This window comes from Lepidochelys olivacea, assembly GCF_965140295.1.
Source record: "Lepidochelys olivacea isolate rLepOli2 genome assembly, chromosome: 27".
In the NCBI taxonomy this organism is placed as follows: domain Eukaryota; kingdom Metazoa; phylum Chordata; order Testudines; family Cheloniidae; genus Lepidochelys; species Lepidochelys olivacea.
The window spans coordinates 10,797,986-10,811,078 of record NC_140437.1 but is presented as its reverse complement, the minus strand read 5'-3'; the positions used below and the strand labels follow the sequence as shown (position 1 = coordinate 10,811,078).

General features: G+C 39.5%; 1 protein-coding gene across 4 annotated transcripts in view; it reads right to left on the bottom strand.

Annotated features, from left to right (window-relative positions):
- Positions 1–13,093, bottom strand: part of DDX42 (DEAD-box helicase 42) — a 34,359-nt gene that overhangs the window by 14,259 nt on the left and 7,007 nt on the right. For all 4 annotated transcript variants that reach the window (XM_084615532.1, XM_084615529.1, XM_084615531.1 and 1 more), the window contains 8 exons: positions 10,382–10,443; positions 9,002–9,038; positions 6,852–7,001; positions 6,301–6,405; positions 4,730–4,849; positions 3,088–3,264; positions 2,043–2,171; positions 101–200 (listed from right to left, as the gene is read on the bottom strand). In XM_084615532.1, the coding sequence (XP_084471658.1) occupies positions 101–200; positions 2,043–2,171; positions 3,088–3,264; positions 4,730–4,849; positions 6,301–6,405; positions 6,852–7,001; positions 9,002–9,038; positions 10,382–10,443 (880 nt within the window). The remainder of the gene's footprint in view (positions 1–100; positions 201–2,042; positions 2,172–3,087; positions 3,265–4,729; positions 4,850–6,300; positions 6,406–6,851; positions 7,002–9,001; positions 9,039–10,381; positions 10,444–13,093) is intronic.

The following is a 13,093-nucleotide window of genomic DNA, read 5'->3' as shown; positions in this document are numbered from 1 at the left end:
CAAAGTTCTGGTAAGCTACAGGAGTTCCATGCAGCCAATTCAGATTGAAAATTGCGTACTCCTACTTTATGCTGTATGGAGGCTTTCATTCAATACATACCAAAACCCATGTCAAACATTCTGTCTGCTTCATCAAACACAAGATAGGAGACTCTTTGAAGATTGGTAGCTTTCTTCTTCACATGATCAATCAAGCGACCCTATGAGAAAACAAAAATTAAAATCCACAAGCCTTTAAGTGTAACATAGGGGTTCTCAAACTGGGGGCTGGGACCCCTCAGGGGGTCATAGGTTCTTACATGGGGGGGTCGCAAGCTGTAAGCCTCCACCCCAAACCCTGCTTTGCCTCCAGCATTTATAATGGTGTTAAATATATAAAAAGTGTTTTTAATTTACAAGGAGGGGTCGCACTCAGAGGCCTTCTATGCAAAAGGGGTCACTGGTACAAAAGTTTGAGAACCACTGGTGTAACAAGCGGCATCTTTGAGGAAAGTGGCTACTGCTCTGGTATTTAATCCTCACTCAGTATAAATCATCATGATACTAAAAAAGAGACTTTAATAGAAAATGTCTCAATGCTTCAGTCTATAACAGACCATTGCTATTCATACAGCAGTTCTGTATCAATTATATTTTCAAGTCAGCGGAAGTAAGATTCCAAATACATCCAGTTAGTGTGCCTGGTAGACTAAGTTTTAAGGCTGGGATTTTCAAAAGAGCCTTTGGAATTAGGGACCCAATTCTTTGAAATTCCCATCCCAGCATTTAGGGGCAACAATACAAAATGATCCTCTACTCTTAGTTTCATTCATGTTTGAAGTGAAACATGCACTAGAGACCCCACATCCAACAGACAACCCAGTGTTTAAACTGGTCACTACCTTGTCACTAGACACATACCAGTATAATTTTCTTAGATCTTAAAGGCATAGCTACCTGGAACACTAAATTTTGCTGGGGCCCTGTATAAAATAGGTCTCTTTGGTGGGCAATGCAAAAGTGCTCCCATCCAGTATATTTCAGTACTTTGTACACTCTAGTTTTAAATGACTCATATTAAATGATTTCTACCACTTCCACAATCTAACAGATCTCCCAGTTAGGAAATGTTCCCTGATATTCCACCTACAGTTTCCTTCGCTTAGCTGCCTCTCTTTAGACTTAGTTATACCACCTTGGATCACTGTAGAGTACATTTCTACTCTTCTTACTTTTCAAATTGTAGACATGTAGCTTTATTAGATAGAGGTCAAATACCCTGTGCTTTTCCTCAATAATTGGTCCAGAAATTTTTCATGTTTTGTTTTCACTCTGGTTGTCCATAACAGATAATCACTAGTGTTTCTTTCAGTTTGTCCTTTCTCATTTACCCACAGAATACTGATCTTAATTATCAAAATGTAAATCACTGGACTTGTGAATATTTTTGACATATAATGGTTACCCACTTATTTCTTTCTCCCAGGAATCAGTGTAAACTATGTGGTGGGTACGCTGCTCAAGTTCTGCCCACAGTTACAAAATAGCTGGCTGTTTCTAACTGGTCAGCAGTGAATCAAAGTTAACAATGTAACTTCAAATTACTATCATTAGATTTCAGAGTTAACACACAAGCAAGGTAATGGACTGTTCACGCCTTTCAGTATTATTGTTGCACGTTGTCTACTGATTCAGGAACACAACACTGGAGCTGGTCACTTTCAAAAGGTTTTCATCACAATCTCAAGGATAAGAAATCAAGTGCTGGTACCAAGCATGCCTCTTACTGACTCAATCTGACCATGTTCTTTCTCATCTGTCCTATTTAGAGATTACCCCTCTCAAAGTTTCCAGATTCAACAATGTTTTCGGCATGTTTGTTAAAGCACCTCCTAAGCTGTTGGTACTAAGGAAAGCTGCAGGGCTTGAATAGTTAAAGAAAGAGTTCCCCATCACCAGGTTTCAAAAATATGTCTCTCAATTTCAACTTAAATGAAAGCCAGGACCCTAAGCCACAGTGCAGACAAAAGAGAAAGGTTCCATCATCGTTAAGATATACTTACTGGTGTACAGACGACTATCTCTGCCCCTTCCTGCAGAGCTTTGGCTTGTTCCCACATACTTCCTCCTCCATAGACAGCTACCGAGCGCAGGTTATACGCTTTACCAAAGCGTTTACATTCAGCATGGATCTGAAAGTTGCAAAGAAAGCAAAGCACAGCTCAGATTAGACACTCAAACGAAAGGCCTCTCACTCTTGGAAATATCATCTAATTCTTAAATCCCACCATCTCAAATTTGGGCTTAATGTAACTCAAGGGAACATATTACAAATCCTCAAGCTTGAATTCTGAGCTCAAATACATATGTGAAGCTTCCATTAACTTTACTTGGAAACCTATCCATGCATCCAGCTGCAGAATTTGGACCATAGCATTTAAACAGAACTTTTCGACTTCAGATAATTTTACAAACATTATCTAACCTCAGCAATGTCCTTTTGAGGCATATATTGCTATATTGTATATTTAGCATTCAGGAAAAACATAGCTAACATTATTATTAGTTATTATGACATTAGTAGTATTAGGGCATGCCAATATCAATATGATACAGCATAGGTCAGCATTGTACCAATCCGTAATTAACATACACGTTTTTTATAGATTTGACGCCTGCTTCCTGGGGCTACTCACTCCAAAATACTGCAAACAAATATTTCCATGACAAGAAGAGTGCTGTCTAGATATGAGAGTAGGGGACGGGGAACTCAGATTCCCACGTTCTAGTCCTAGCTTTCACTGACTTGGGTGACCTCAAGCAAGTAATTTTACCTCTTTATACTTGTTTCCTCTTCTGTAAAAGAGAGGTAATATCAACCCACTTCATAGGTATATTAGATAATTAGTTAATATCTATAAAGTTGGTTGAGATCCCAGGATGAAAGGAGTTACAAGTGTAGAGCATTATCTTAAATTATAAACTAGTTATAACACACAGTTCCATCTTTTTCAACAGACTATTGCAGTTTATCTGCTAATTTCTCTTGCACAGAGATCTGCCATGTTCTATGAGGAAACAGTGCTAACATACATACTATGTACCTACCTGTTGGCAAAGCTCTCTGGTTGGGCACACGATCACTGCAATGGGACCATCCCCTGGCTCCAGCTCCTTTTGATCCATGATGTGGATCAACATTGGCCAGATGAAGGCTGCGGTTTTCCCACTGCCAGTCTTAGCTATGCCAATCATGTCTCTGCCACTTAATGCAACTGGAACACCCTGAAAATAAAAACACATTCTAAGCCCATGTGTCAGCTAACACATATATAGCCTGATAAAGCAGAAAGATGGAAAGCCCATACAATCAGGGGGACAAGATGGCACAAGGGATTGGTAACAGGCTATACACACTTCCATATCTAGGTTGCCAAGTTCAGTCTGGATGAACTTGTTAGAGGACTGAAGTTATTAGCACTTCAGGGCTGTTTTGGCCTATGTGAAATAAATGGCAAGGGTTCAGTACAGTACATAGTGCATAAATATGCATATCACAAACACAATTGAAATTCCTTTTGAATCTTAGCAGAGGGGTCAAGAGACTGAACAACGCTCTCTAGGATGTGTCCCCTCCCTCTTGGTCCAGATGTAGGCACACTGGTGGGGTGGTGAAGAGAAACTTTCACTGCTCCTGACCATACTACACCAGTACTAATCTTTGATGTACTCACTTTACCCCTAAGCGCTGCCAATCCAGCATTTTTCAGCAGCAGACACTTTTATACGCCGCAATATAGACTAATCTGGCATACACCAACTCCTAAACACAGCAAAGTCTGAGGAATTTTATCAATGTTAGACATAACTTTAAAAAATCCCATATATTTACTAAAAAAGGAACAGGAGGACTTGTGGCACCTTAGACACTAACAAATTTATTAGAGCATAAGCTTTCATGGGCTACAGCCCACTTCATCGGATCTATCTATGCTCTAATAAATTTGTTAGTCTCTAAGGTGCCACAAGTACTCCTGTTCTTTTTGCGGATACAGACTAACACGGCTGCTACTCTGAAACCATATATTTACTGCGTTCTTAAAATATAAAAAAATGCAACCACAGCAAGGTTCGCTATAACCTTACACTACTGACTCACAGTCTCGCTCTCCTGTTCTAACCGGCTGTGTATGCAGTAGAATCCCTTGCACATGCACTGCAATACAGGTGGGCCCACTTCACTGAGGCAATGAGATACAATTTCAATAGCCAAAAAACCCAAAACAAAACCAAAAAACCCACTTGCCATGTAGCCTACCAATCCTGCTCATGGTGCTAGTTAGGTGTGAACTGTTCGCTAGTATGAGGTTCTCCATGTGCTGTTCTTTGTTCACTTTGTGCAACACTTATTTTTAAAGCAACATAGTAAATATAAAAAGGGAACATCTGGCAGTGCTATATATTCCCCTGAGCAACAGGATAATGGCTCACACCTGCTACAAATCCTCCTGGGGGGGCCAATTAAAAAAAAGACTGGGGACTTTATTTACAGTTGATATTTAAAGTAACAGGTAAACCTATTTTTAAAAATAAGATTAAAGTGACTTGCAAGGATGTACGTGAATTATTCCTTAGGATAGCTTAATATAGGTGATCACAATTGCTCACAGCTTCATGTGGACTAAGGGTCATTTTTGCCCACATCTCTTCTGCTTTTAATGCTAGAGGAATAGGAAGTAATAGTACTCACCTGACATTGTATAGGAGTGGGCTGGGTATACTCAGATTTCCGAATTTGATGCATAAGCTGTTCATCAAATCCAAAATGAGCAAAACTACTGCCAGGTCTGGGGGGAGCGGCACCAGAGACCTAGAAATAAAGAGATAAATGTACAATACAAAATAAAAACTAGGAATTGGAAAGAAAAAATCAGAGAAGTCTTTACACAAAATTAACATAACATTTTTGTATCAGAAGGTGGCACATTTTCATTTTGACAGACATAAGGTTAATGCAGTGTAAAAGCCATAAGATACAAGTTTGGAGCATTGTGGACTACAGGAACATGAATAGCAGCGTACACCAAAGCTTTGTCTTGTAACTCTTCCAGGTAGATGTTGCAGGAGCAAAGTACAAGATTTCCTAAGTTTGCACTAAAGTGTCCACTGGAGGAGTTACAGCGCAGCACTTTGGTGGTATGCTGCTATGCACAACCCCATAGTCCAGAACCGAGGGGCAGCACAGACAAGCCCCGAGACTCTCAAACCCCTGTGTGGTAGCTGGATAATACAACTTTTTTACAAACGGGGAAACTAATGAGAAAGAGAAACTAATAAATAGTCTGCCTAACTCATACAGTGATTTACTTGGGACTCATATCCAGGCATTCTGACTCTCAGAGGTAGATCATCTCAGTTATTTTTTATTTACTGCATAGGATAAAAAACTGCGGAACTGGGCATACACAGCATGAAAAAGATTACTGCTCTGGATTCAACACAGAACTATTATTGCATAATGAAGGAATGAGTTTGAACAATTAAATTAGGTTTGAAATGGTTAATTGTATTTAATATTTTACCATTACAAAAAAAACCAAACCTCAAAATAAATGACAGTGAGCATCTGAATTCCAAAGGACAGAGCACAAATGACAGAGCACAGATTCCCTTATCAAACATTACTATAGTTTCACTTCTCCACGACACAATACCTTAGTCTAATTGTACTACTTCTGTTTTTGTTTTCTATGGCAAGCAAACTGCTTCCTCGGGAACCAGAGTTATTAAATTCCCAGATTTATAAACACAAAGCAACATCCCTAAACTTAACTATGACACTAAACTAGTGTGGAACTTCTGAAAGCATATACTAATACATTTTACTTTATTCCTCTATGCATAGGTTGAGTGAGCTAGACAGAGTTTTAATGTTGTTAGATAAAGGAGATGGGTTTTTTATAATGTGCCTAGACCAATGGGCAAGCATGTTTAATATAAATGAAGGACACTGTTTTCCTCGTATTTGCAGACATGTACCATATACATATTGAGTACATACAAACCCTTTAGGAAATGTAAACTGCACTTGAAATACATTGGCTAAGATTTTCAGATGTAACTGATGGTCTTGGGTGTCCAAAGGGCCCCAACTTTCAGGAAGTGCTGAGCACCTGCTCTCTGAAAATCAGACCCCGTTAGGTTCTCAAGTGGTCTCAAAATCACTGTCCTTTGTGAAAGTCTTGGGCATAATAACTACTAAAGTAATCCCAAGGGGTGAAAGTGAGGGGCCCTGGGAGTATGGTCTTATTTCCAGCTTACCCGTAGATTCAATTTATGTCGTAGTTCCACTATCTGCTGTGGGGTGAGGCTGCTGATTTCTTCGTGCTCCTCGTAGAAGTTTTTCTCAAATGGAGGGTATTCAATCTGCAGGTTCAAATACTCACAGTTAGTCAAGAATTCATTCTGTACACTAGATTTTGGCAGGAAGGTTTGTCCTTTTCTGAGCAAAGTCTTAATCATCCCTGAAGTTAGCCCACAGCTGGGCTGGGAGGATGATTGTTTATTTGAATTAATTTCAAATTCTTGACTCCACTACTGCCCTGGACATCCCTGCCACTTATTCATCATTCTGTAAAATACTACCTTAATTTCTTACCACTCTGTTCCTTTTAACTCTCACCGGTAATCCCCTAGTTCTTTTCTGCTCAATTACTTCAAACAGATCAAGATGAATTTTATAATAACTGTTAGCTAACTTAAACCTTTCAATCAGGTAGCTATTTTGAGGTGCTCCACAAATCTGGCTCATTAGGCTGAGGAACACACAAATTCCTTAAGTTAAAACCCAGTAGAAGAAACTCCATCCCTACCTCTGAATGATCAATAGGTGGAAGAGGATCTATGACTTTTTTGGATGGCGCAATTGGATTCCCATCACTGTCATATTCCAAGTTATCCTCTTCCTCTTCTGGGACCACACCAGCAGTAGGATTTTCTGCCATGTAGCGAAAATAAGCTTCCTGCAGCAAAACACATCAGTAAAATCACACCCAAATACAATGGGAGAAATACTACTGTATTTTTGCTTAACTGGTGCATATATTAGATGGTCGCTCGCTTTAACACCTACCATTGAAGGACAACATGTTCACTAGAACTGGCTCTTCTAGTAAACAGCAATAGTAGTAAAATCCAGAGGAAAGAATCAGAAGAAATGAAGAAAGCTGCTATAATGTTCACTTAGTACCACAAAATGCTTTAAAAACTTTTTTCTTCTTCAAAAGACTGATTAAGAACTGTTTGTACCAAGAACTGTCATGTGTTATGCTTTATTAAATGGCAGGGTCTATTCTTACATCCATAAAGACTACAGAACAAATGCTGCCGCCTTTTAAACATGGAATTTTGAACAAAAAGTCACTATACGTTCAATTATTTTTTTTAAACACCCCCCCTAAAATGCCTCAAATGTTTATTTTTCACCTCCCCCAACCATCCTCTGAGAGAGGAAAAGGTGTTTTGCTTCAATGTACTAATGGACCGTCAACACTCCATTTAAATGGGAAAGAAACAATTCCAAAAAGAGAGGCACAAATTGGAATTCACTGAAGGCACTGGAAGATCCCACCCTACGCATCTAACAAAGATGCACATCTACTGTGGAGACTCATTTAGCTCTCACTGTTAATCTGCAAACCAAAACATTCTCATGGGGAAATGAGCGTCTCATCTGACTTCTCAGCAAAGATTCAGGGGCCAGATTTCCAAAGTCCAGTGTATGTACCTGCGTGCAAATGTTTGCACTTGTCTAACTTTCGCATGTGCATTCAACAGGCCAGTTAGCTGCTTAACTACCCATCTGTGCATATAATTTGCATAGTCTCAGGTATTTGCATGCATAAATTAGCTTCACTCAAATGTATATAGTTACAGCACATTGGTGTGGTCCTACATTACTGAAACTAACAGAATAGTTACTAACAAATCACAAAGTATCAAATAATTAGGACATGTCAAATAAATGAATAAAGTACATTTTGAAATGAAGTCTCTTTTCTTCATTTATTATCTGTGTTAGGGCACATCTACAAGTACACTTACTGCACGGCAAGCTAGGGTGTAAAACTGCAGCAGTCCCAGCATGCTGCACAGTAAGTGTCCATGTGGACCCTACTGCAAAGCATAGCAGGGAACTTTTAGGACATTCCAGCAGAGTTCACCCAAAGACTTAGTAAGCAGCATGCTGGTGTGTTGTTGACTCAAACTCCAGCTTGCTGCACAGTAAGCGTAAGTGTAGACATGACCTTATTGTATTGCCTAATTCGGGACTGGGGCCCTAATTATGCATAGAGAGGAAAAGATGATCTCTGCCCCCAAAGAGTGACAAAATTTGGCTGACAAGTCATCAGAGTGACTTCCCATGATTCCACTGTAGCTCTGTATTAGATGACTATGATCTAGATGGAAGAACAAACTGCCTCCAGGCATAGAAGCTCAGCACAGCAACTTGGCTGACCTAGCAGCTGATGAGTGGGTAATGTTTCTGAGAAGAGGGATCTCAGACAAATTGAAAAAGATTTGGTCTAACTTTCTAGAAACCTTTCATTTATTCCTAACAGATGGAAACCGAGACATCACTCTCCTCTCCCTCCCATTTCTTTTCCTTTCTGTTCTTCTCTTTTTTGGGGGGTGGCGGGGGGAGGGTGTGGAACCAATATAAATAAAAGATATTACTGTAACCAGTTTAGATGAGGCCCAGAGGTATTGAAAACTATGTGTATTTTAAACCATATCAGCTGAAAGATCCTCTCACATACAAGTTAAGGAACTGTGAGATTTTTCTCCCAATATTCTTTATTTCTTTTCTAAAGCATCTGGAAAGGCAGGGACAACAGGGAAACTAGTAGACTCTCTCGATGAACTTCCAAGTTTGTTTCAAATGGAATTCAAGTTTTGCTTGTACCTAAGTAGTTAGATTTTGGGGGGATAAAATAGATAGAAAGACTGCATAGGAACTCACTTGGTCATCTTCCTCTTCAATGTCATCTCGAATACCCCTGGAAAAACAAGCGGAGAAACAAACTTCCCTGCAAATGTTCCACATACCCAGCTCTGTATTGTCACTTGAGTAGTGATGAGCTCCATGCTTTAGTGGAAGACACAACACTAACAATATCAAGCAGCAATTAAATCAGTGTATAATCCCAACCCACAGGAGCTTTCATAATACATAATCCTGCACAAGCATCTTTTACTTCCACTAGCATGGCTGAAGATTAGGAATTCTTTGATGTGGATTCTACTGTGAAAGTTTTTGAAAAGTGAGCATTTTGGTTTAAGTCCCTGGCATTACCAAAAGATGTTATTACAAGCCCATAACTAGAGAGGGACAGGAACCAGGAAGTTTGAATCCAGTTCAGGGCTTCCCCAAAGTCGGTGGTGGTTTGGATCCAGTGTTCTGTTTCAGGCCTATGAACAACCTGATCAACGCCATGCAATATAGACTACACTAACACATCTGATGTTCACAACAAGTATCAATGGTACATAGTTATTTCACTTGATCAAGACAGACAAGCAATCTCCCCCCTTGTAAATCTGCTTCTGAGCTCAAAATTTCCCAACTGTGGGGAGCAGCATGTGGCACTGTTCTTAACCCCTGAACTAGGTTTAGAAGAATCACAGTATTTACTGCAAAATTGTGTTTATTTCTAAATTTGTCTGTGCTGCAATGGTGCTTTCACCAGATGATCCCAAAGGAGCCATCTATTCTAATAAATATGGTTTTAGGCAAAACCAAACATTCCTAATCACTGGGGAACAAATAGCTTCATCTGGGCCAGTCTGGCAAGCTAGTAGCAATGAAATGTATTGACATGCAAGGATCTCAGTTTAATCCCTCAGTCTCTAGGTTTGCCTGGCCTGGGATTGCTGGGCAAAGAGTACCTGAATCATACTTGGGAACAATGTCCTTTGGATATTGCTCAGGAAGGCAGCGACTGGCTTTGTAGGGAGCTATACCCAGTTTTCCTTGGCTTGTGTAGATGGTTGCTGCAATGTAGGGACTTTGAGTACAGGGAGGGAAGAAAAGGCGTTGGTGATCCTTCCCAAATAAAATAAAAGCCTGGTTTGTTTTCTTATAAGTGAATCTTCCAGTATGTTTTGTTTTGGGGTGCCTCAAAGGATTCTGCTAATCTATCATCTGATTCTATTTTACTGTACAAAAATTTACAGCCACTGGAAGGGATTCTATGCTCTGGTTATTCACTATATTTACATGACATGGATCTAAAGAACCAATTAAGTTTAATGTAAAATGGAGAAGATGGTTTTTATAAGCCTTGAAATGCTCTAAACACCCTTACAAGGCAGGATCTGGGAGATACAGAAGAGAGCTTACTTTGTATTCTTTCTTTCCTTGTCTTTCTCTTCAAGTCTCTTCATGTCTCGGGCTGCTTGATCCTAAGAGGACACAGAATTGTATCACATAACAACCACAAGGATAAAGCTTGGAAAGGAAAAATCCTTATTGCAATGTTTATACAAAGTGATGAATGACCTTGCAAAACATGATGATAAATCTGAAGCGGGAAACAGGAGTCAGTCATATTGTAATAGGACCGAAGTAATCAGAGCTAGGTTATTCCATCATGCCACAGGAACAGCACTTTTGGGATTCAACAGTCTCTCATTCCATGTCCTATTATGCTAACCATATCATGCCACTGACTAATCCTTTGGGAGTTCTCAGGCCAACGTTTTCCAATGCTGTTCTTAAAAACAGTTTTCTTCGCACATCGATCAGGAAAGCTGTGCCAGCACCAATTGTCTTTAAACATAATTGCAGCTAGCAGAGTTGATGCCAAGGCATACGTCATTAAGATCAAAGTAACAAAAAAGCTTAAAATACTATCTTTATTACTTACAATGAATGGCGTTGTACTGCCTGGTTAGATCTTTGGCGATGTTATAGTTCATCTGAAGGTTGAAGGCAATTTGGGTGAAAGTAATCATGAAATGATAGATTCCATGATTCTAAGGAAAGGAAGGACAGGAGCAGAATAAAGACAATGGACTTCAAAAAAGCAGATGTTAAACTCAGAGAATTGGTAGGTAAGGTCCCATGGGAAGAAAATCTAAGGGAAAAAGGAGTTCATGAGAGCTGGCAGTTTCTCAAAGAGAGAATATTAAAGGTGCAACAGCAAGCTACCCTGATGCAAAGAAAAGACTGGAAGAATAGAAGGGAAAGATAGGAAGAAGGAAAGAAGAAGCCAATATGGCTCCAATCAGAAGCTCTTTAATGCCTGAAAATCAAAAAGGAATCCTACAAAAAGTGGAAACATGGACAAATTGCTAAGGAGGCGTACAAAAGAACGGCATAAGCACGTATGGGACAAAATCATAAAGGCTAGGGCACAAAAAGAATTACACCCAGCAAAGGACATAAAAGGCAATAAGAAGAGGTTCTATAACTACATTAACAGCAAGAGAAGGATGAAGAAAAGTAGAGGTCCTCTACTTAGAGGGGAAGGAGAACAAACAACTTGTGACATCAAGAAGGCTATGATGTTTAATGCCTATTTTGCTTCAGTCTTCACTATAAGAGGTTAATTGTGATCAGAAACGTAATAATTAATATTAACAACAAGGACGACGGAATGGAAGCCAAAATAGGGAAAGATCATGCTAAAGAATATTTAAAGAAGTTAGATGTATTTAAGTCAGCAGGAGTTGATGAAATTCACCCTAGGGTACTTAAGGAACTAGCTAAAGCTTTCTCAGAACCTATAGCAATTACTTTTGAAAACCCTTACAGGGCAGGTGAAATCACAGAGGCCTGGAGAATGGCAAACAAACTACCTATCTTTAAAAAGGGGAACAAAAAGGACTCAAGGCATGACAGACCAGTCAGCCCTAACTTCAATAGCTGGAAAGATACTGGAACAAATTATTAAACAATTCATTTGTAAATACCAAGAGGATAATAGGGTTACAAATAATCACCAAGATAGATTTGTCAAGAACAAATCATGCCAAACCAGCCTAATTTCCTTCTTTGACACAGTAACTGTTCTAGTGGGGGGCCTATAGACACGATGTCTTGATTTTAGTAAGGTTTTTGACACAGTCTTACATGACATTCTCATAAGCAAAATAGGGAAATGTGATCTAAATGAAATTACTGTAAGGTGGGTGCAAAACTGGCTGAAAGGCTGTACTCAAAGAGTAGTCATCAATGGTCCACTGTCAAATTGGGGGGACATATTTAGTGGGATCCTGCAGGGGACTGTCCTGGGTTCAGCACTATTCAGCATTTTTATTAATGACTTGGATAATAGAGTGGAAAGTATGCTTATAAAATCTGCAGATAGCAGCAAGCCCGAAGGGGTTGCTAACACTTTGGAGGACAGGATTAGAATTCAGACTGCCCTTGACAAATTGGAGAACAGGTCCGAATTCAACAAGATGATTTTCAATAAACACAAGCGTAAAAAACTCAGGAAGGAAAAAATCAGATGCGCAACTACAAAATGGGGATGAACTGGCTAGGAGGTAGTGAAAAAGGCTCATATTATTCTGGGATGCATTAAGAGGAATGTCATACATAAGACATAGAAAGTAACTGTCCTGCTCTACTCAGCACTGGTGAGACCTCCATTGGAGTACTGTAACCAGTACTTGGTGCAACACTTCAGGAAAGATTGACAGATTGGAGAGAGTCCAGAAGAGAGAACAAAAATGATAAAAGGTATAGAAAACTTCACCTATGAAGAAAGATTGAAAAAAACAGGGCATGTTTAGTCTTGAGAAAAGAAAATTGTGGGGGGACCTGATAACAGTGTTCATATATGTTAAGGACTGTTACAAAGAGAACAGGAATGAACTGTTCTCTATGTCCACTGAAGGTAGGACAAGAAGTAATGCACTTAATCTGCAGCAAGAGAGATTTAGGTTAGATATTAGGAAAAACGTTCTGACTATAAGGGTAGTTAATCTCTGAAATAGGCTTCCAAGGGAGGTTGTGGAATCCACATCATTGGAAGCTTCTAAGAACAGGCTGGACAAACACCTGTCAGGGATGATACGCTAGGTATACTTTTGACCTTCCTCA